The 25,541-nt window shown below is 37.6% G+C and overlaps 1 protein-coding gene and 1 long non-coding RNA gene across 5 annotated transcripts in view; one reads left to right on the top strand and one right to left on the bottom strand.

The window, feature by feature from the left end:
- Positions 1–106: 106 nt before the first annotated feature.
- Positions 107–8,286, top strand: LOC135798931 (uncharacterized). The gene is made up of 4 exons (XR_010549813.1): positions 107–344; positions 421–552; positions 1,090–1,127; positions 7,181–8,286. It is a non-coding gene; the product is annotated as an uncharacterized lncRNA (long non-coding RNA).
- Positions 8,287–14,878: 6,592 nt separating this feature from the next.
- Positions 14,879–25,541, bottom strand: part of LOC135798621 (nephrin-like) — a 56,195-nt gene continuing 45,532 nt past the window's right edge. For 3 of the 4 annotated variants that reach the window (XM_065311501.1, XM_065311500.1, XM_065311503.1), the window contains 5 exons: positions 23,143–23,235; positions 21,777–21,950; positions 16,638–17,082; positions 15,224–15,565; positions 14,879–15,144 (listed from right to left, as the gene is read on the bottom strand). In XM_065311501.1, the coding sequence (XP_065167573.1) occupies positions 14,972–15,144; positions 15,224–15,565; positions 16,638–17,082; positions 21,777–21,950; positions 23,143–23,235 (1,227 nt within the window). In that variant the 3' untranslated portion in view covers positions 14,879–14,971. The remainder of the gene's footprint in view (positions 15,145–15,223; positions 15,566–16,637; positions 17,083–21,776; positions 21,951–23,142; positions 23,236–25,541) is intronic. The other variant, XM_065311502.1, reaches the window with a different exon arrangement.

Here is a 25,541-nt window from a genome sequence, read left to right as displayed (position 1 = left end):
ACTCGCACACTACTGGGTAATTTAAGCTAATGCTGTAAACAGCTTGCTGCACAGTCGAGTTTTGTATATCTCGCGGGTATCGTGGCTATTGCAATACGCGCACAAGGTCACGTGCCATAGTCGCGCGTCGGCTTTGCGCATCTCTTGCTTTCGCATGCGGTGCAGCGCGCTGTTTTATCGTATCATCAGCTATCTCGTGCATTCTGCGCATATTCGGCGATGTTGCGGTTAGTTTCGTGCCGATTTCTGGTTGATTCGCACTCGTTCTTCGCGGTTCATTGTATTGTGTTAGATTTTGATTCGGTAATCCGCGTTGTTGTCGATGGAAATTCGAGAATTCAATTGCAAGTAGTGTTTATAATTTCTTAATAACGCGTCTAATGTGCATAAGTGCTAGTTTTCTGATCGTGTTTTTTATAGATATTGCAAGTTAAAAGATGGCCGCATGCCTAACACTGCAGTCGTTGTAATCCGCGGTGTTGGTTGCTAATGGAATTGGATCTTATCACCGCCATGTTTATTCTCTTCATTCGCATGATCCATCATGTTTGTGTAAGTAATTTTAACTAAGCATGGATTGTTTATTTTTCTCCGATATGTAAATCACTACATAGTATAAAGTAAAGTCGCTTTTTTTCCGGTTCCTTTGTATACTTAAATCTTTGAAACTACGCAACGGATTTTGATGCCGTTTTTTTTAATAGATAGAGTGATTCAAGAGGAAGGTTTACATGTATAATAACATCCATTAAATAGTGGAGAAGTACTGTTATTTTTGAGGTTTCTAATGTGATGTAAATACAAAGTTTTCGATTATTCCCGTCTGCTCTTTGTGCGATGCTTCGTAGCTTCCCCCTCCAAGCATAGACGTGTGTATGTGTGTACGTGTGGGTTGAAGTTGACCGGTTGATGTTTTTGTTTGGAGAAGGAAAGTCGCTTTCTCTGTTTGTCCCTTTGTATGCTTAATCATTGAAACTTCGCAACGGATTTTGATGCGGTTTTTTACTTCCGTGCGAAGCCGGGGCGGGTCGCTAGTATAATATAATTACATCGTATGAAATGTTTTAACTCGTTTTCTTTTAATTACAGTACTAGCTGTGCTTTGCTGTCCGCTAAGCTCTGCATTGGTAAGTTGATAATTTAATTATATTTTTAGAAAAGTTACGCGTCAATCGTTTGTTTGTGTATAGGTACTTGTAAACAAGTTGTCTTTTATTGCATTACCCCAACGCGTTTGAATTGTACCAAATAGTCGCATGCCGTGCTGATACATAATGTTGGGGCGAAACCTGCGTAGCTTGTCCTCCTGGTTCTGACGACGGTTGCCCGATTTTTGTTTGCGATGCTCAAGCGACTCTGACTGAGTTTAGCCGGTCTGACATCGCGCTCCAAGATATGATAGTAATGTGGTGGATGATGTATGCAGTGAAGAAAACTCTTGCTGATTTTACGATTTATTTACCGTGTAACTTACACAAGAACTCAAGAGCGAATGAATTTTATAACCGAAGCAAAGCAGATCTGCAATCTGGCAAAGCAATCTGGACTTACTGGGAGAACAAAGCATTTAATTGCAGCAGTCCCCTGGCAGGTGTTTGCCAAATGCAAATGATAACACTTCGTCGCGTTATCGATACGTTTGTCGGACTTGGCCCGAACACGTAACAACATTTAATTTTAGTTTTCTGTTCTTACTCTGTGAGCGCAATAGTTGTCCTAAACCATGCAATTTTATCCAAATGCAATATTCACCTCTTTACGTTATCATATGGACGCCCAACAATGCATTCCTTTATAATTTTCAAAACCTGCGGTATATAACTGGTTAAGAGTTTATCTTGAGGATACATTCCTGTCTCATCCCGAAATTGCGCTCTAAGTGCCAGAAAATAACCGCTAAAATTTTTAAAACACTTTGTGGAAAATCGGCCATATCTCGGGAACCCTTTGTGATATTTTAATTTTTTCTTTGAATTCTGATTAAGAGTTTATCATCAAGATGCAATTCTGTCCCATGTAGAAATTCCATCCTAAAAGCTTCAAAATGGCTGTTCAAATTTGCCCCTTTTAAAAAAACCTAACAACCTAACACCTGGTGAAAACTCGGCCATATCTTGGGAATTGTTTGTGATATTTTTATTTGTTCTTTGGATTCTGTTAACATAAAAGTTCTTAAAAGTATATAAAAGTATCTTCAAGCTGCAATTAAGTCCTATCGCAAAATTATATCCTAAGGGCCTGAAAATAGCCGCGAAAATGCTTTTCAATTTTTTAAAATTTTCCTAACACCCGGTGGAAAATCGGCCATATCTCGGGGAACCCTTGGAATATTTCCATTTTTTCTTTGAATTCTGTTAGTGTAAAAGTTTATCTTTAAGATGCAATTCTGTACCATCTCGAAACTCCATCATAAGTGCCTCAAATTGGCCACTAAAATTTGCCAATTTTTAAAAATTTTTCTAACACCCAGTGGAAAATCGGCCATGGCAACCCTTTGTGATATTTTCATTTTTTTTTGGATTCTGTTAGTATAAACAGGGCCCATGAAAGGGGGGGTCAACTGGGGTACATTCCCCGGGGCCCGGCTGATCGCTCTTAAATCGCAAACACAACAAAAAAAAATAGCAAAACATTAACGATTGCCGGGCCTGCCTACTTGTGACACAAATTAGATGACCGGTACGATCGAACACTATTAGGAGATATTTGCAATTCAAAAAAGGTAAAAAAAGAAAAATTGTACTTTTAGTCACTTTTTTGGTCCTTTTATTCCACGAAATTAAATTATTTTACGATTTTTTACGACACGAATATGTCAAGAACGTTGATTTTTCCTTGTTTATTTAGTTATATTGCAATTAATCGCAATTGTATTGTCTCATTGAGTCACCGTACTAGGGTGCCGGTAAAAGTGAGTCATGTTCAGGGCACCGCACAAGGGCAGAGGTAGAAGTGACTTGTATTCCGAGCACCGTACAAGGGCAGCGGTAGAAGTGACTCGTATTTAGGGCCCCGTACAAGGGCAGCGGTAGAAGTGACTTGTATTCAGGGCACCGTACAAGGGCATCGGTCGAAGTGACTCGTGTTCACAGCACTGTATGAGGGTAGCGGTAGTAGTGACTTGTATTCAGGGCACCGTACAAGGGCAGTGGTAGAAGTGACTCGTATTCAGGGCACCGTACAAGGGCAGCGGTAGAAATGACTCGTATTTAGGGCAGTGGTAGAAGTGACTCGTATTCAGGGCACCGTACAAGGGCAGCGGTAGAAGTGACTCGTATTCAGGGCACCGTACAAGGGCAGCGGTAGAAGTGACTCGTATTTAGGGCAGTGGTAGTAATGACTCGTATTTAGGACCTTGTACAAGGGCAGCAGTAGAAGTGACTCGTATTTAGGGCACCGTACAAGGGCAGCAGTAGAAGTGACTCGTATTCAGGGCAGTGGTAGTAGTGACTCGTATTTAAGGCCTCGTACAAGGGCAGCGGTAGAAGTGACTCGTATTCAGGGCACCGTACAAGTGCAGCGGTAGAAGTGACTCGTATTCAGGGCAATGTACAAGGGCAGCATTAGAAGTGACTCGTATTCAGGGCACCGTATAAGGGCAGCGGTCGAAGTGACTCGTATTTAGGGCAGTGGTAGAAGTGACTCGTATTCAGGGCACCGTACAAGGGCAGCGGTAGATGTGACTTGTATTCAGGGCACCGTACAAGGACAGCGGTCGAAGTGACTCGTGTTCACAGCACTATATGAGGGTAGCGGTAGTAGTGACTCGTATTCAGGGCACCGTACAAGGGCAGCGGTCGAAGTGACTCGTATTTAGGGCAGTGGTAGAAGTGACTCGTATTCAGGGCACCGTACAAGGGCAGCGGTACAAGTGACTCGTATTCAGAGCACCGTACAAGGACAGCGGTCGAAGTGACTCATGTTCACAGCACTGTATGAGGGTAGCGGTAGTAGTGACTCGTATTCAGGGCACCGTACAAGGGCAGTGGTAGAAGTGACTTGTATTTAGGGCAGTGGTAGAAATGACTCGTATTCAGGGCACCGTACAAGGGTAGCGGTAGAAGTGACTTGTATTCAGGGCACCGTACAAGAGAAGCGGTCGAAGTGACTCGTGTTCTCAGCACAGTATGGGGGTAGCGGTAGTAGTGACTCGTATTCAGGGCACCGTACGTGGATGATTGTATAACTGACTCCCATTTGCCCTTTTTTTAATGTATTAAAATTTCATCTCTTATATATGCATTTTAATTAACTTATCTTATTGAAAATTTTTCGTTGATTAAGAGTTTGAAATCTGTTTATATGTATATCTCTTTTAGTTTACGAGGTATTCACAATTGAATTAAATCGTCAAAAAATGAAAAATTCCAATTTTTAGCAGTTTCAGTCGCGTTTTTAGACCTTTAACGCCATTAATTTAAATTATTTTAAATATCCGTTTGATAGAGAATTTTCCAATCTTCCATAATCTCCAATTTTCTGGTTGCTATCTCTTTTAATTTCGAAGATATTCGCTATCAAAAATCGTCAATAAAAATTATCAAGCACTCACCCTTGCCCATTTTTCTTATAATTTGAAATTTCATCTGTTAGATTTCCAGTTTAACTATCTGATGTTATAAAGAATTGTCCGTAGATTAAGATTCGGCGATTCGTTCCATTCTATCTTTATCACATTGAGGTGTTTAATCATTATAATACGTTCTTGACTCTTGACAATGAGTTAATTTTATGTAAAAGTTGATCATGAAAGGAAATATCATTTTGCCTGGAAAACACACCATATATTTTATACGAATGGAGCAAATCACATTTTGTGCTCTTATGATACTTAAGAGTTCATTAATAAGTTACGCATCTTCCCGACCCTTTCAACCTTCTACAAGTGTTCGAAAAATGGCTCACAAATCGACATTATTTTCACATTTCAAAAAGTTGGTTTAGATAACAGCCTGTATCTCGTGAACTAATACACACTTTGTGCGTTTCTAAAGGCCATGTTATAATTTAAGAGACGCTCTACATCTTAATTGACATTATGTGCTGCATACAAAATTTGAAACACATGGAAACAATAATTATTGACTATAATAGTCTCAATTGTGGGACTAGTATCTGTCGCAATCATAGATGACACTAGGATGCACTAAAAATTATAAAATTGAGTTATACGGCTTATTTTTATATTTGTCGACGAACGTGGGCACGAGAATAGTTTTGTATACAATGCTGTCATCTGCGATTCGGTGCAATCAACAGTTTTAACGCATGTGTCCCGCGCGCTGTCTTCTAGCGCCGCATCAACTTGCTGCATGCAGTGAACTATAGTAATTTGTTTAATGTTCGGAAATGTCGGTTTCTGATCGCGTTTGTTATGTATATTAAAAGTCGGATAGATATTGACCTCATGTTGATTCTCATTATTAAGAAAGATCCATCAGGCTCGTGTATGTATATTTTAACTAAACAGCACAGATGGTTTATTTTGTGTTAATTGTCAATTATAACATAATTCAATTGTATGAAATATATTTGTTTTAATTTATGTTTTCGTTTAGTTATAGCACTCGATGTGCCTGGCAGTTCGATAAGCTGAACACTGGTCAGTTTATAATTCAATTACCTATATTTTTCGGTCAAATTTTCATTTGCTGTTTATAAAAAAGTTTTCTATTTATTACATATTACCTACCTGTAGGGCCGATGATTAGGTCAATTGGGGTAAATTTCCCGGGGTCCGCTCGAATCGCACTTCAATCGCAAACACAAAAAAATTAACAAAAAATTAACGATGGCCGCTAAAATAGGCCAATTTTTAAAAATTTTTCTCACACCCGGTGGAAAATCGGCCATATCTCGGGAACCCTTCGTGATATTTTAAATTTTTCTTTGGATTCTGTTAGGGTAAGAGCTTGTCTTCAAGATGCAATTCTATCCCATCGCAAAATTCCATCCTATGTAGCACAAAATGGCTGCCAAGATTTGCCAATTTTATAAAATTAAAATCGGGAATATATCGGGAACCCTTTGTGATATTTTCATTTTTTCTCTGGATCCTCTTAGTGTAAGAGTTTATCTTTAAGAAGCCATGATGTCCCATCGCGAAATTCTATCTTAAGTGTCTCAAAATGGCCGCTAAAATTTGCCCATTTTTTAAAGTTTTCAAGAGACCCGATGGAAAATCGGCCATATCTCGGGAACCCTTTGTGATATTTTTATTTTTTCTCTGGATCCTCTTAGTGAAAGAGTTTATCTTCAAGATGCAATACAGTCTCATTTCGAAATTCCATCCTAACTGCCTCAAAATAGCCGCTAAAATTTGCCCATTTTTTAAAATTTTCTAATCACCCGGTGGAAAATCGGCCATATCTCGGGAACCCTTCGTGATATTTTATTTTTTCTCGGGATAATTTTAGTGCAAGAGTTTACCTTCAAGATGCAATTTTGTCCCATCTCGAAATTCCATCCTAAGTGCCTCAAAATGGCCGCTAAAATTTGCCAAATTTTAAAATTTTTTATAACACCCGGTGGAAAATCGGTCATATTTCGGGAACCCTTCGCGATATATATATTTTTTTCTGCATCCTTTTAGTGTATGAGTTTATCTTCAAGGTGCAATTTTGTCCCATCGCGAAATTCTATCCTAAGTGGCACAAAATGGTCGCTAAAGTTGGCTCATTTTTTAAAATTTTCAAATCACCCGGTGGAAAATTGGCCATATATCGGGAAAGCTTCGTGATATTTTCATATCTTTTTTGGATTCTGCTAGGGTAAGAGTTTACCTTAAAGATGCAATTCTGTCCCATCTCGAAATTCTATCCTAAGTGCTTCAAAGTGGCCGCTAAAATTCCCTTTTTTTAAATATTTAGAACACCCGGTAGTAATTTATTAATTTTTTCGATATTATCATTTTGTGTTATGTTATAAAAAGTATTGTGTTGATAAATTTGAACTTTACTTGCTTTGGTATTGTGTTTACGTTTTGTGATATACATATTCGCCGGGCAACAGCGACATCAACTTATTCTTGTAGTTTTTTTATAGCTCGTTTGTTTATGCAGGTGTGTATTATTTTCTATTCTGAACGCGAATTTAAATCTTCAAACGCGAATATCATGTTGTAGCACTAACAAACTTGGACACACAATAATTATTAATTGTTTTTTAATTTTAATTGCAGGGTTTCATACGGCGCACGAATATCCTTTGCTATCAGAAGAGGATATGGAAAGATGACACAGCAATAGTGTCGTTCAACAATGCGACTGCCGGCGTGACTGACGGTTTATGCGTTAATCTTAACGAAGTAGTGTCTCCCATACGAATCGTCCAAGTTTGATGTGCGCGATGGCAACGTATTGTATTGTCAAATATTTGCTGCTTGTCGTGCAATTATTTTTGCATACATTGTATTAAAACAAACAAATGAAACCCATATCATCCTTTTTAATTAGTATAATTAGCACCCATCGATATAATCATAAAAAAACTACCTAACTTTTAAAATGAAAGGACGCATTATTATTGTTTATTTGTTATTGTACACGCGTTCATAATGTGCACCCACTGACTTCAAATGTATTTGTTTATAATTATGGCGATTGAAAAATGCAAGGTAAATTAGATTTGCAGGATACACTCTACAATAAATTTTAAGGGGTCATATATCTGTAGAAATTTCTGCACAAATGTTGCTATAAAAAAAGGTGCAAAGAGTTTACACGGTGTGTGAAATTTATGGATAGCATATTGTTTCAATTGTTTTTCTATTTGTTTAAAGCGTGTAGATGCAGCTATTGTAATGACCCCATTATGTTTAGGTAGGTCAGAACTCATAAAAAGTATTGTTGCGCCAAAAATATTTTTGTAGAACGGGTAGCGATGTCTGTTTATTGTTATACTGGTTTTTGTCATGCGCTTTTCTCAGTCCACCCGTATTGGACCTTTCCTGTATTTTTGTCTATTCTTGTGTATGTTCATTTCCGTTCTTGTGTGCTTGTATTATTTGTGTAGAACTTGAGAAATCCTGTTATTGTGAATAGATTTTTGTTGATTTACCTTAGATGTAAAGTGTATTGTTACTTGTGTTTTCTGTGCAAAGCTTGATTTTGTATTAGTTAGTTTTGCATTATTTTCGACGTGTGAGTAAATGTATGCATGTCTCACCTGTTATCCTTGTATAGTAGATTGTAGTTTTTTTGTGTTTAAATGTGTATACGTACCTCGTATTGTGTCCTTAATATGTAGATTTTTGTACAAAAATATACTGTCCTTTTGTGTAAATTATTGTATGTTTCTTGTAATATCCCTGTAGGAGTTGGGAATGTTTTAGTTAATGTATAAATTTTAGTAGTAGTAGTAGCAATAGTTGTAGTAATAACAATAGTATTAGAAGTTGTAGTAATAGTAGTAACGATAGTAGTAGTAGTAGTAGTTGTAGTACGAGTATAGGAGTAGTCTGGTGTCATCTCTATAGGACTTACGTTTTTAATAAATAGTCCTTTATTGATAGTACAACAAAGGAGTAAATAGCATCAAATAATATTTTACTTTTATTTTACTTTCTAAATCGTACACCATGTTATTTCTTTATAATAATTGATAATCATTCAGTCAATAAAGGCTCATTTAATTTTACATTATTGCTTACATGTGTCCCTAGTGTTCACTTAGTCTTTTTCAGGATTAGTATTAAGTCATGTTGAACTCTAAGAGTACACCATAGTTTAGCATAGTACAGTGCATTATACGTATGCTGTAGTTTTATTGTACTGTAAGATTTGAAAGGATAAATAGAAGAAACGAATAAGATATGATAAGTAAGCCGTGTGGCTCTCAGGTGTGCAGCACATGCTGCCATACCGTAGGTCGATGGTTCGATCCCCAACTATAGCAGGCATTTTTCTCAAATATGAAAATAACAGGTGTAATTTGGGTTGCATATGTAAACTTAAATGAAATATAAGAAAAATTGCAATACAAGTGAAGAGGCAATAAGAGAAGTAAGAAAGTAAGTGTAGAAACGGAGAAGTAAAGGAAGAGAACAGAGTAGAGAAGATAGATAAGAGGAGAGAACAGAAGGAAGAGAATGGATGAGTGGATCAGATTTTTAAATTTTTTGGCACGTGTCGTTATAAGACAGTCTACGGCCGGAGGCGCTCACTGCTTCGATGCGTCCATTGCTCCCGGCCCATCCTACAGCTACGATGTCTCTGCGCTTCATCCCCGAAATACTCAGGCATATCAACAATTTTTATGGTGGGGGATCACCCCCGGAGAGAGGAAACTCCTTATAAGGTCTTGTTAAAATATTTTTAAGTTTTAAGTCGCCTCAAGACAGGCGACACTTAAAAATATTCTTACAAGTTCTGACCTGTACCTGAAATGATAGAAAGGAGGGGCGCACAAGTCATAAGATATTACCATTGCGTTTAACATTTCTTTATTAACAAATTACATACAATACAAGTTCAGAACTTGGAAATTCAATACCTACAGAACACATGACGTCATTTTAAAACATGTTTATGACCTGCATAGCCGCGCTTTGCTAACGGCTACCAAATTAGAAAAGGTAACACTAGAAAATAGCAAATTGATGTCGCGTGACATCACTGGAAAATTATATACAAGGTGTCACCAAAAGAAAATCAACAATGTAAAAATAAATTGGCTCCAAAACGATAAAGATTGCCAATGTTTTGGCCGAGGACAAAGGAAAAATTACTTACAGGGTGTTGTCAAAAGAAAATCTTCCATTTAAAAAGAAAAATCGCCCCAAAATAAATTTTAATACAGGGAAATACAAAAATAAATCTGCATCCGGGAGAATTTTTCCGAACTTACTGACACCGCGTTCGCGTGTTATACTAAAAAAAATACAATTCCTAGCGCAACGAGTACTAACTTCTTCCCACCCACACAACTTTCAATATAACTCGCGATACGAAATTTTGTCGCAATAAATTCAAATACAGAGTAATTCAGAATTAAATTCCGCACCTGGGAAAATTATTCTGAACTTATTATGACACCGCGTTCGCATGCTATACTAAAAAACTACAATTCCTAGCGCAACGAGTACTATGGCGCATACACACAACTTTTAATATAATTCGCGTTACGGAATTTTCTCGCAATAAATTTCTATAAAAGGAGATACAGAATTAAATTGCGCATCTGGAAAAATTATTCCGAAATTACTGTGAGACCGAGTTCGCATGTGATTCTAAAAAAACTATAATTCCTGCCACAACGAGTACTACGGTGCACACACACAACTTTCAATATAACTAGCGTTACGGAATTTTCTTGCAAAAAAATTCAATACAGGGAGATACAGACAGGGCCGTCAAGAGCCAATGCGGGCCCCGGAGAAAAGCCGCGGGCCTCTGCAATCATTAATTTTTTGCAAACTTTTTAGATTTTAGAATTGTTGAAATTTTAGAAAATTTGAAAAATATAATTGAATTATAAACTTAACAATGCAGCGCTCATCGGATTGCAAGGGTGCAGCAAATACTGTAATTGAAAGAGAACATAAGGTAAAACAAAAACATTTCATACAATATGATAATATTATATTCACACATGGGAGAAAACAAATTTTCTGTGCTGAGTATCGCAATGGTTAGATAAAAGTAACTTACTCAAGCACAAATAGATTTCCGATTGATCTAGCGACCGACCACGTCCCACAATAACCGACAGCCGACTAAAAGAGATAAATAAGATCTGATCACAGCGTCTTAATCTACGGACTATTCCCTATAAAATGGGACAGTTAAAACGGAAGTCTGAGAGATGAAATTTTAATTCTTAAGAAAAAATTGCCAATTTTTATCGACGATTTTCGATAATTAATATCTCCTAAAATAAAAGCGGTCGCAACTAACGAATTGCTGATTATAAAAAAGTGGAAAATTCGCTATCTGATCAAAGTAAAAAATAGTTATGTTTTCAACAATAAAAGTTCAAAACGCGACTAAAAGTACTAAAAAGTGACATTTTTCAATTTTTGACGATTTTTTTCTATCGCGAATATCTCGTAAGCGAAAAGATATAGTTAGGCACAAATCGCAGGGACTATTCTACGGACTATTCTTTATAAGATAGGTTAGTTAAAACGGTAAGCAGAGAGATAAAATTTTAATTCCTAAGAAAAAATTGCCAGGGGACAAATGGACAAATGTCAGCTATAGAATCATCCACATATGGTGCGAACACGAGTCACTTCTACCGCTGCCCTTGTGCGGTGCCCTGAACACGAGTCACTTCTACCGCTGCCCTTGTGCGGTGCCCTGAACACGAGTCACTTCTACCGCGGCCCTCGTACGGTGCCCTGAACCCGAGTCACTTCTACCGCTACCCTCGTACGGTGCCCTGAACACGAGTCACTTATACCGCGGCCCTTGTAGAGTGCCCTAAATACGAGTCACTTCTGCCACTGTCCTTGTACGGTGCGCTGAACACGACTTACTTCTAAATTATTCGGAACATATTATGACACCGCGGTCGCATACTATACTAAAAAAAAAACTATAATTCCTAGCGCAACGAGTACTACGGCGCACACACACAACTTTCAATAAGACTCGCGTTACGGAATTTTCTCGACAGGGCCGTCGAGAGCCAGTGGCCTCGGCCTCGGCAATCGTTAATTTTTTGCTATTAGCTTTGTTTGCAATTTAAGCGCGATAAGCCGGGCCTCGGGAAATTAATCCCAGTTTACCACTACCCCTCTCATCGGCCCTGCAGGTAGGTAGTACGTGATAAATAGAAAACTTGTCTATAAACAGCAAATGTAAATTTGACAATAAAATATAATTGAATTTTAAACTTACCAGTGTTCAGCTTATCGGACTGCCAGGCACAACGAGTGCTGTAACTAAACGAAAACATAAATTAAAACAAGAATATTTCATACAATGGAATTATGTTATAATTTACAATCAATACAAAAAAAAACATTCTGGGCTGTTTAGTTTAAAATACTTACTCGAGCTTGATGGAGATATAAATTCGATTAATTTTGTAACCAACATCAAGCACCACGCCGAATGAAGAATGTTATCAAATCCACTATCACGTGACTTGTAATATACATAACAAACGCGATTAAAAACCGACATTTCCGAAATTACTATAGTCGCAAAGTACAAATAAATAGTCGATTGATCTTCGAGTACACAAATTTAGAATATTGAAGTCCAAATAACCGATATAAGTCTCTCTCTCTAACATCATTGTATACAAAACTATTCTCGTGTTCACGCGTGTCGATAAATATAAAACTAAGCCATCAATGAACGGGACAGATACTATTCCCGCAATTAAGACTATTATTATTAATAATTAATGTTTCCGCGTGTTTCCACTTTTGTATGTAGTGCATATTGTCAATTAACATGTTGAGCGTCTCTTAAACTATGTTATACCGCATGAACGCAGCAAATGTTTATTAGTTCACGAAATACAGGTTGTTATCTAAGCCAACATTTTGAAATGTAATAATGATGTCGATTTATAAGCCATTTTTAGAACACTTGTAAAAAGTTGAAAGGGTCGGGAATGTGTTTGATCATTTTTATCGACAATTTTCAATAGCGAATATGATCCAAACTAAAAGTAATAGCAACCACAAAATTGCATATTATGGAAGATTGGATAATTCTCTATCAGATGGAAATTTAAAAAAATTTAATTTATAAACTAAAATAGATAGCAACCCGAAAAATGTAGATTATGAAATATGGGAAAAGTCTGTAATTGGTAAGAATTAAAAATAATTTAATTTCATGTTTTTCTTTACAAAAACATGACTGCTTACAAAAGTGTTTTGGATTATTGAAGAAATCGACACGGCAGCGATCCGATTCAGCTAGTAACCGACACCCAACACTTTGTTATTGTGCACCGATTTTATAACTTGCAATGTACAGATCAAACGCGATTAAAAGCTATGCATTTGGGGACATAAACGCGCGAAGAATCGTTAAGATAAAATTATAGGTGCCTGTGGCAATTATATTCTGGATTTAATACAACGAGGATAACCGAACCAAAATTTAATGTAATGCAACGAGTCGAAACCGATCAGCGATCGGCGCGGAACTAAAGGCTGTATACCCGAATATGTCGAGAACGCGCACGACAACTTGTGTTAACACAGCCCGCTGCGCGGCACGCGAAAGCAAGAGATGCGTAAAGTCGATGCGCGTCGATAGCACGCGACCTTGTGGGCGAATTGCAATACATAGGTATAATACCTGCAATCCAAATTAAACTTGAATGTGCTGGATACGGGGATCTTATGCGTTGCATTTTGTTCGACACTTGCGATAAGAAATATGTTGTTTACACACAAATGCAGGTAACAGAATTGTGTTCAAAACTATTCTCGTGCCCACGTTTGCCAATAAATATACAAATATAAGTCTATACTGTATAAGCCTATTTTATGATTTTTAGTTCATGCTATTGCCATCTATGAATCATACAAATATAAGTCCTACAATTTACATTTTTACAATAAATAAATAATGACAATATGCAAATTTCCACTTTAAATTTATCTGTACAAAAATGTTATTCACACTGCGTCAAATTACCGGAAAACTATAAATGGCAGAATAAAATATTATTATAAACAAAACACATTGGATCTTTTGCAATAAAAATTTCAAAATTTCAATTTAATTTTACGGTGGAAACATTTACAAATTCAATCAAATTGCCGGAAAACTATGACTACTAGAATGAAATTTCTCTGAGATATAAAAAAATCAGAAAAATCTTTACCGTTAATAAAACAAAAATTATTAATTTTCCAAGAACTTTCACATTCAGATACACGCTAAATAAATTTTTTAAATAATTAAATTATTTTAATTACATCGATAACCGTAAAACAACAGCAAATTAATACCGAAATAAAGAATAAACAAAACATAAGTTGTACTAACTCGTACAGTCAGAAAACATTTAAATTCCGACGGAATCTAGTTTTTGACTTAAGATTACTATTATTCGCGATAATCTTTCAAATGACAATATTTACCTGGTAGCATATTAATCTACAAGTATCTGCTGATGCTGATGATGATTTGCACAAATTATTTAATTATTGTTGTTAACTAATAATCACCGGTGGTCGTCCGACGGCAATGAACTCCCAAACAAACTCGTAAATATACCAAACACGCAAAATTTAGAAATATACAGATTACACACGCGACAAATAATTAGTAAAATACCAAACACGTCAATATATACAATAATTATCTTTCACGACCGCGATTTATAGAATTTATATTAAAGAATAGCATCAGTCGAAGGAGAGAAACGTGTGCCGGACGTTATCGTACTATCGCGCCGATGAAACACAACAACAACATTCACCCGCTGGAATATTTTTAGTTAAACATTCATCGTCTCGCCATCTGACGATGCTTTTTATTACTTCAAGAATATATTAAGTGTTTCATAAAGGTGTGGCGCGCATGTGTAGCAGTGAGTGGTCACGTAGTTAAATGGTAGGGCGCCCGTGGCTGTGTGAGCACGCGTTCACAAAAGTGTGCAATGCACTGTGCATACACCACACTGTTGAAACAAATAGCAGATTTCAAAAATTTAACGTAAATCAAACATTTTAATGTTTAATTCTATAGAGAGCATTTCAATGGCTAAAGTAATACAACAGAAAGAGTTTTTATAAGATACAGTGTGTTTTCCACTCCAAATTTGTTTGTTACCAATCAAATAAAACAAAAAACAGGTAAACTTGAGCGAAAAAGGCCCATAATAAAAACACAATTTATTATTATTACATAGAATGATATTAATTCACAATAATGAAATGATAACAGCATAATAACAGTACAGTTGATAATGTTTTCTTTAATCGCTTATGAGATATAATATAATATTCACAAGTATCACAGGTGGAATTGGTCCCGGAGCCGCTGATTAATTAGACGGAGCTCTCTTTGTGCGGTGGCGGGGTTTGCGTGGCGCAATTGCGCGACTGGAGAATCGGAGCCCACGTCACGTGGTACGGCTTGACGGGCATCTGCGTGGCGCTGTTCCGCTTCGTACTCGGCCGGGCGGTTATTGTGTACGGAGCGGAACAATCCAAAAGACTTTCTAGGGCAACATTTCACGCAATTAGATACAATAATCAAAACCACATCAAATCAATCACCAATAATAAATAAAGACTTACCATTACTAGGTGGTATCAGATCGGGGTTCTTGTCATCGTTGAGCGACGTGTCCGTTGTGAACGTGGACGCGCCTGGATTGAGCGGGATCTCTTCGCGTTTGGGGCTACGCTGGCGGCGGTCGTGTACTGGACTATCGACTTTGAAGCGTCTGACGGCGATGATGATGGCGCCGATGGCACCAGCGACGATGAGCGTCGCGCCGGCCGCCAACACGATGTACAACCACGGCCCGCCGCCCCCCGACGATTTATCTTCCCCCACGGGACCTGTGTACCTTCGTTCCTTGAGCCCGGGCGCCGGAAGGGTGCGCACCGATAATGGATTCGAAGCCTTCGACCAACCTGGAAAACGCGGCAGTGAGTAGCCAAGAATCAACGTAGAAGAGGAAAAAATACACGCCAGCACAATGGCGCATTGTGCTGCTCTCGAGGGGATTTAATCAAATGGTTGCATAAATTACAATAATCCTATTATGCTGCCTATATTTTTTTCGGCGTTTAAATATTTTCGTGCATTAAAATATTGAATTTCATAATGTCCCGGATTATTGATTCTTTTCAAAATGAATAAAAGCTGATAAACCTTTATCTATTCAATTCATTTTGCCATTAACAGATGTAGAATTCAATTTAATTATGGATTAAAAGCTGTAGTTTTTGGTTATGTTTTCAGAATTTTATAAAATTTGCTTTTTTAGTCAATTAATAGAAAAATATTTTTTCCAAATTGATTTTCTCGAGAAGTAAAAAGGTTAGAGAGAAATATCTTTTATTTTCTTGATATCCTGATAATACTTTATATGTTGGCAAATTTATTTTCGATTTTTGATTCATTTTTGTCTAAAAACTTTAAAAAATCTTCTTCTTCCTTAAAAGTTCCACTTTTCCACGATTTCAAAACCCGAAAAGTAGCATTTTTATCACGATCGGCCAAAGCCAGGACTAAAGTACTTTAGTCACGGATTTTGGTCACGGGGTGGAGCTTGCGCCTGCGCATTTATCTACGGTATTGGTTTTTGGTCAAATTTTGCTCTAAATGAAATATAATTTAACTTAGAATTTTGTTTTTTAGTTATTTTTCGGCAAATTTCAAGTTTTTGCTTAATCACACCTGGTAGCAAATCATTACTTTAATAACCAGATGAAAATTAGCAACCTGACAGCTAACAAACGGTCATTTCCAAATACTGCGCCAACAGCATTCACTAACTGCATGTTGATGTAACATTTCGCATTCCGAGTAATCTAAATCAAAAGCGCGAAACTATCGCCGTAAAACGAACCGAGACAGAAAACCCTACCGCGGGCGCGCGCTAAAACCATCTCTAAATAATTAACAGCGAGTTGATGGGTTGCGCCCGCAACACGCAGATTAAATCCCGGATATATATTGGATGAAACAGTTTCGGTATACCTTTGGCGTTGATTGAATAAATCGTGGCGATGTAGTCCTGCGCCGGCTCGAGATTAGAAATGAGAAACTCGGGCGCGGACGCTGAAAGATTGGCGATGAGCGCATCGGCGGCGGTGACGAGCAGCGCGAACTTTTGACGCATGCCGCCGTCGAAGCCCTTCTTGCAGACGAACACCGTTGAGTGGTGGGTGATGTTGGCAAAAGCGCACATGTTGGGCGGGTCGGGTTTGCCGGCCGGCACGATGTGGTAAGTGCAGGGCATACGCTGCGAGCCCAGTTCGTTGCGGCCCCAGCACTGCAGGGTGCCGTAGTCGGCCGCCACTTTGGGCGTGTAGGTGAGCTGGCTGCCGCCCGGCTCGGCGGTGAACTCGGTCAGCTCCTTCGAAATCCCTGGCGTGCTGTTGAAACTCCAACGGAACAATTGCGCTGCTGGTTCGGCTTCCACCTATGAAAAAACAAAATTTTTGGGTTGAAATGAATTTTGTGATTAATTCATTGATTTAAAAAAAATCGGTGCTACCGGTATTTTTTAATCAAATTATTATTTTATTATATTTTATATATGTACATCAATTTAAAAAAAAATACCGGTATACCGTAATACCGGTATTTTACTATCGGTATTATTTCTAATTTATTAAATTTTCTTTTAAATTTATTTGATTTTTGAATAAAATTAAAATTAAAATCAAATTTATAAAATATCCGTATACCGAAATACCGGTATTTATTTAAGATACTCATATCTGCGTCAAATAAAAGATTAAAACCAATTTTATTTGATGATTATAGGGACAAAGTGCGTCTTGAGTGCAGAATAAATTTTTAATGCTTGAAAATTTTACGATCGCGTAACATTCGCTACAATAGCAAACGTAAATTCATAACACGCAGCATTCTGCAAACAATAAAAGTTGCCATCAAGTTGATATCGCAACTTGCGATGCTGAAGCATTATGCATTATTCTAATGCACTCTGCGCGCTCGCGTTCGCTTTGTGCGCCTATTGTACATTGTGATACAAATGCGCGCAAATTGCCAGGAGCATTTTTGATTTACAGCGCTGCAGTTTGTTGTGCGGCGGCTCGTTACGTCGCTTTGAGCGGATAAATTGGGTGTAAAGTTTTGGGCTAAACTTTGCGACGCGATGATTGTCACTCGCAGTTTGTCGCCAAGACCGGCGGCAAGTTTTCAATTAGAGGATAAGGCACTCGCTGAATGAGATAATGAGTGTCCTTTATTACGGCCATTAATGCTGCGCTGATAACAAGCGGCACGCTGCGCGCCGCGTAAATGATTTAAGTGTTTACATGTGGGAATTTGATACGCGGCATGTTATGACGAGTTGTAATCGGAGACTGGTTCTAATTCATGTTGGAAATGTTAAGTAGGGAATTGGCTTCTTTTGTGGTATGGAATATTACCCCTATCAAATGACAAGTGTCAGTTTAATTTCATGGTTTATCTTTTTTTCAAAAAATAAGAACTTTTTTTTTGAAATTTTACTTTTTCTACGATTTTGAAATACATAAAGTAGCATTTTAGTCACGGGCGGCCATAGCCGTGACTAAAGTACTTTTGTCACGGGTGGAGTTTGCGCCTGCGCATGCGCTACATATTTATTTCAAATCAACGAAATATCAAATTTCATTTAAAATAAGTTTCTTAAAATTAAGTAAAATTATTGAATTTTTGTTTAATTTCCTCAGGGAAGAAGCAAATTGAGATACTATTAATGGCAAATTGGTGTGAATCGAACGTTAAGCCAAATGCATACATCCAACACGTTTAATCAGCATATCGACGCCGTGCGGATTTCGCCCTCGCACGAATCAATAACTTGGCATAATAAGCGCCAAGCGAGTCGTACACGTCCTCGAATTATGCTAGTTTACGACTCATGTAAAGCAAGCGTTCGCCAATCGATTTATTCGAATCCGGAGACTGTATCTCGCGGCACGGCGGCGATTTGCTCCTTGGTAACCTAATCCTGTCCTCGTTCATCCTTTCGATCCTTTAGTTATGCACTCACCTAGGCGCGCCCGCCGGAAATCGCATTTGAGGTCTCATATTTCCCCTCGCAACGACCGCACGTATTTACCAAATTAAGTCCACTTAACCCGCGATTGAAAATGATTGCATGCATTACCAACACTTGCAAATCGCAGCGCACCATATGCTTCTCCAAAATAAATAGAAAAATAAAATAAATTGAAAAAAATATACTCGCTGGGTAGTAAATTGTGTAATGCTTTTATTTCGACCGATATATCAAATATTTTGCCCCCGGATGCAGCGACAAACTCCCGGCGTGTCGAAAAAGTTCGCTTGTTAAACGGGCATAAACAGAGCAATGCTTTATATCCTCGAGCGGCGTAGGCGGAGGCGCCGGGCGCGCGAATCTCCGCTGGAGCGAGCGACGTTAGCTCAGCGCCGAAAAGAGACCGAGCGGGTTATAGAAAGCGCCTTCGCGAGCTATATCCTATCATGGGCACAAATCCATAGTTAGATATATGTGTGCAGTTTTAGTGGCGTGTTCCTGCCGCCTTCGGAAGACCATCGCATTCTGGCCCATTCTACGACATTCGAATGATATCGATTTCCAAACTTTTCCAAGCGAAAAAGTTTCACTCGAGGTTTTTACTTGGAGCTTCTTTGTGCTCTGGAATATTCTGGATCTACTCAAAATTAATTCAATTGTTTGTGTTTTCAAAATTTGCCAAAATGTTTAATCAATGTGTGTAAATTGTAAAAAATATAGGCACTCAGGAAATTTTGATAAATTTTGCTGTGGAGATATTTTAGACCAAGGAGAATAACATAGGCCACTTTTTGTCGCTAAAATATAAATTAAAGGGTGTGAAAAATAGTTTACAAGTTTGTACAACGAGAAAGATAAATAACGCTAACGTATGCAGAGAAATGTGATGAAAATGACGGCCGGTATTTACGTATTGAATATTACACATATAAAATAAAGAAATAAAGGTCCAAGTGTATGTAGCCTGTTCGCGTGTGTCCAATGCCCGAAATCTGCACGAATTTGTACCGGGCGGACGAACATCACCTACTAATATTATTAATGCGAAAGTCCTGATGTTTGTTACACTTTCACGCAAAAACTACTTAACCGATTATCATGAAAATTTGTACACATATTCTTAGTGGTCCCCGAATGGTTATAGGCTACTTTTTATTTAATAAAAAAAATTATTTTTTAAATAAAATAAAGAAATTGTTTGGCCAATAATACCTCTGCATCTGGCTATTTGACTACTTTAACACCATCTAGCATTCCAGCAATGAAACTCAAACCTAAGTACTATAGTACCATCACACTGTATTATCACACTGTATTACCGATAGCTACGTCAACATCAAATCCAATTGACTACACTATGGAGACTGTACACTATACTTCCATAAACAATACTTTCAGCCATTTTAAACTTCCCGCCATTCTACTTCATTGTTACTTCTTGTGTGACTACAGCCGCGGGTTAAAGCTAGTATAATATAGTTATAGTTGCATTCTAGAATAATTTTCTGTTTTGAGCTCTAATAAAGAAATATTTTAATAAATTAATGTTTTTCAACTTTTACATTAATTTAAATATTACAAATTTTAATTATTTTAATAAATGAACACAATTAATGTCCTTTTAACAAACTTCCCTGATTAATCCCTTCAAAACACACAGTTATAATGATGTGATTGCATCGCAAACTGCCACGCCGAGTATATTCAGCTTTAACTTTAATTTTAAAACTAGTAAAGTTGTCATCGCGAGTTTGCCCAGCAAGATTAAATTACATTCGGGCCGAATCCGCGCAGTTTCAACTCCGATAAGGTATCTCCATAACATTATCTCTGGTTATTCAACACGCATTAACAACAACTACGTGCAATTAGAGATATACTCGCCCGCATGCATCGCCCGGGAGAAGTTTTTCAATTTAACGCACGTTCGCACAACAAAACGAGAAAAACACACAAAAAAGTATCCAAGTAAACACTCCAGACATATAATTGGGGAGCGCGAATATTTCATGTGACTTTTTAAATGTAGAAAATTACCCCGGCGTAAATCAATATTGTGATTGTTTTGTGAGGACAATTTGTGTTGCCTTTGTGTTGGGATCAAAGAAAGCACCAGATAATTGCGAGCATGCCACATATGTTTTAAACAAACAAGTCCAAAAGGACAAATTGCCGCAGGCCAAACGTACAGAAGCAAAAAGAGAGAAATTTTATTTCTGAAAAAAATGTAGATAGATGGACAGCAAAATAAATGTCATATATTTATAACTAACAGAGCGTTAATTTGCTATTTTACGAGTATTGTCGATATATGATATATCAAATATATTATATATAATATATAACATATACGATTCTCGATTTCGCAATTTTCTCGTTTTTATGTCACGGCTGTTTCGAATTTTCCGTAATAAACCTCGAAATCTCGACCTTTTTTTCGGTCGGGCGACGCAGACCGATAAAAAACTAGAGTGTCACGGAAAGTAGTCGAAATATATCAAGGTGTGTGCATGTTGGCAATTCAATTTTTCGTCCGCCGCGGCCATTCAGATCGACGCGAACCGGAAGCCGGAAAGCGGCGCAAATCAAATTAGCGCCCGCTCTCTTTCCGATCCACCATCACAAATTCCAATTACTACGCTGGCAATTCAAGAATTTTTTGTGCAAAAAAACTGCACACAAGTTTTCAATTCAATTGTAAACATTAATTAAACGCAATAAATCATGATATAAAAGTACACATCGTTGATTAAGGTCGATGAATTGAAAAGAAAACTGTATTACATATTAAGAATGGAAAATAGAACTACAGCGCCATCTAGCAATCACTTATATAACTATAACTATTTTTATAAATTTTAATGTCATATTCAACACACTTGAAATTATAGATTTTAACATTTTAAGAGATATTCTACTATTTGAGTAAAAAATGAATATGAAAAACCCTAGATCATCAAAATCTGTCTAGCCGTTCTTGAGTTATAAACGATGTAACTAACATTTAGCTATAAATGCATTGTTTTCCACTCTGTATTTTAACCTAGCAGCTGAAAGACTTTGACGACGCGGAAAAAGAAGTAATTAAAGCCACCCACCTTGCACTCGACGGTTAGCGGCTCGTCCTTGGCGGCGCCGAGCACTTTCCTGCCGCTCATATCGCCGCAGACGGGCTCATATTTTACTTTCAAATGAAAGGACGCGCTCTTCGACGATCCCTCGGTGTTGCTGGCCTCGCAACAGTATCGCCCCGAGCTCGTCCGGCTCACGCCCTGCGCACACACAAAACGGCATTAAATTTTCATTGTAATTAAGAAAAATACGTTGCGCCGCGCGTAATTATCATAATAACCGGTGGTGGCGGCGCCAGCGGCGAATCAAAGCGCATCGCGACGCCCGGTGAATTATTTTAATTAAGTTTCGGCTTTAAATTTCACCCTCCAAATATAAACTGCCACCAAGTGTACAAAATAAATGTACATATATTAAATTTTATTATATTATATTAATAGATGTTTGTAAAGAGTTTATTTTTGTACTTTCAGTTGAATTTTAGCTCAATTCGGGTGTGTGGGCGATGGCGCAATCGATTTTCGGCGTTCATTTGCTTCCCAGGTTCTTTACTATCCGAATTGTCGCTACAAATTCAATTTACGCGGAAAATATAATACAAAATATTTTTAATTGAAATTTATCACTCGTTGTAGAATCAAATTGGCACGAATTCATAACACCATACTGCCAATTAATTAATTTGACTTAATTAAAGTTTACATCATCGTATAACTATTGTTTACACTCCGTTGTACACATAATTTAATTAACTAATTAATTTATAGAGCATATTTCGTTGATTTATTATTTAAAGCTAAATAAATTCATTTTATTCATTCTCTGTAATAGAAAATAGTTTTAATGAAGTCTCAAAGCGAATCTAAATCAAAATCACGACGAGCACTTCCGGACGTGTTCTTGCCATTGTGTCGAGAGAGGGTAAGAGAGAGTGGTCCTCGGGTAATATGCACTTCTTGCGGCGTACGTGATGAGAGCACGCTGGCGCACCGATAAAAAGCGCATTCCGCTCGCGAATGATTAATTTTAATGCCTTTATGCCAAACTTAATGAAATTGTCGAGTCGTAAGTTTAATGACCATTATAATGGCGAACCACCGCCTCGGCTACCTAAGTGCCTACAAGCTAATGTAATATTAATAGCGATTTTATGGATATCACACGATCTGCGCCCGGAAGTCGGCGGCCGGCGCGCCAGACATTAAACAAACATGCACCTAAGTATGGATGTCTCGGACCTTTTCGGTCGGCGGTAATAAATGCGAAATTTCCAAACGCGCGCGCATGTTTATGGCTTTGTAAACTTTCATTTTATGTCAATTAAATGTGTTTGCATTAAATCCGCGATAATAAAATCGCGTCGCGTTGATTTTGATTTCAATTTTGATTTACCTGTAATACTAGTGTTTGATTGCTGACGATTACACCGGATGTGGCGTTGCTGAGTAATCGTTGTCCATCTCTTAACCACCAAACTCTTAAAACCTGAAAAATCAAATTTTAAATTTGAATATATTATTAAAAATATTTTTTCCTAAATTATTTGCAATTGTCACTCAAAAAACTTTTATTTTGACAAAAAGTTCAATTTTAACATTGAATAACTTTTGATCGGGTCGATTAATCAAAAAATTATTATAGATATTTTTGTAGACCATTTAATTTTCTACAAAACTGCATCAATATCTTTTAGTGCAACAAATTGTTCGTGAGATACAAAAGAAAAAAGTTTTCTTTTAAATTTCATATTTCCTTATAATATATAAGTGCATAATATCTTTCATGTTTCGTTATAATTTAACAAAATTATACCCAGTTATCCTATCGTGAATGTAACTCAATGAATCAATTTTCCATTGAAAAATTTGCACAAATTTGTCCCGACGACATTGGGCCGCTGCGTGGCATTGACTCTCCCGGGCATGCACGACAATAACAATATTAATATAACGATACGACTATCGGGAAGCCCTCGAGCACGTCGCGTCAATTTTTGTTATTTTCTATTTTACTTCATTTTACTTGAGCAAATTGATCCCGCTTCGGTATAAGATCGTCGCGGCGGCTGCGGGTCTTCAAAGCACCGTATAAATATGTATTAAAAATTTCCGCAGCGCACGAGAAATTTACATCTTTTTCTTATTTTGCGTTCATCATCGTTGCGTTGCGAGACAGCGCAAAATTATCATCTGCATAACTTTTAATACGCACTCTACAAGAAAAAATCTATTGATTTTTCTATATATATTTATATGAGTAGGTATTATTTATATATTCTTTAGAGGTAATATTAAAGATTAAACTTAAGTTGAGACTTGAAAGTTTTATTTTTGCTGGGTATGGTGAACGCCGACGTCAAAGTGTAATCTCGTTCGATGACACACTCAAAATTAAAATTGCATTCGTGGCGAACACGGCGTGTGCTCGAAAACAGCAATTTCAAGATTTCAACATCGATGCAAAATTTATTCGATTTTCCACATTCTCCACGCGCCAAAACGACGGTGTTCTTTTCTCGCTTCGATATTGTACGAATGCATTATTCATACACCTTCGTATCAACAATGTGCAATCGTTGTTTATTTTGTTTGTGTACATTTCAAGCAGATACTCGCCGCGGTTGAATGAGGCGTGAATAAATGCAGAACTAAATTAGTCATAAATTGCGCATTGTGTGGCCTTGGGAATATTTCGGCGGGGCGAGAGGCGAGTTATCAGGTGATTGTGTTGGCGTCGACGCGGCTCCCAAGTTTAGTTGTTAAGTTTGGCGTTGTTGTAAAATTTCCGCGCGCAGCCGGGTTCTTGGCAACATATTTTCATAGAGACCCATATCAATACACGCCACCCACGCCATTCTGCCGGCGGCAACTTTCGGGGTGGTGAAATATGTGTGTGCACAAACCGCCGCACACCACACCAGTCCGTTCTATATTTCCTCTGCGTTCATCACAGCTAGCACAAACATTGGCGGAAAGTTTTGTTAGCACATCACAACACAACACAACAAAACAAAACAGAAATCAAAAAATTTACAGCGCAAGGATAATTATTAATTTTTTCTATTTCCAGCTTTAAAACACCCCTTTTCTCATGATTTTGAGACACAAAAATTAAAAATTATATCATAGAAGACCAAAGCCGTGATTAAAGCACTTTAGTCACGGGGTGGAGTTAGCGCCTGCGCATTTGCTTATAGTGCTGTACAAGGCAATATAAAATGCCATGCGCCGTCAGTCAAACATAGCGCATGCGCTGCTGCTGCTCGTGTAGGCGCCGCGCGCCTAAGCGTATGTGCGAACAAAGTGCGAAGTATAAAAAGTTCAAATGCAAAAACTAAACGTGGAAATAATTAAAAGTAGAAAATATAGCGAATATAGTACGTTGTTAACCGTAATAAAGTACCACTTAGTGCAATTAATACTCGATATACTATATTTTACTTTTTTTCCTAATATTAAATTTATGGTTTGTAAAAAGATCAAAGTTACAAGTTCATTTTTTAATTCGACATTTCAACTTTTCCATTATTTCACCGTTCAGGCCGACGTCGAAGCAAAATAAAGGCACTTGATGAAAACGACGCAACACAAATCTAATATTTAAAATGATGGCAAAGCTGATACATCACTCGGGGGTGCGCAGGAGAGAAGGGTACGACACTTTATAAAGAAAAGGTGACGCGCGCGGAGCGTTGCGTTGCCATGCCGACGCAATATTAGAAAGACATTTTCGGGAAATCAATTTATTTGCTTAAAAGTCTTCTGAGCTCTACACAGCTACACTTCATTGTA

This window comes from Atheta coriaria, unplaced genomic scaffold (assembly GCF_025399875.1).
Source record: "Atheta coriaria isolate IRGN ID8LTWV9N9 unplaced genomic scaffold, Caltech_Dcor_3.1 hic_scaffold_9_pilon, whole genome shotgun sequence".
In the NCBI taxonomy this organism is placed as follows: domain Eukaryota; kingdom Metazoa; phylum Arthropoda; class Insecta; order Coleoptera; family Staphylinidae; genus Dalotia; species Dalotia coriaria.
Note: the sequence above shows the minus strand (reverse complement) of the source record. Positions and strands in the feature narration are given on the sequence as shown.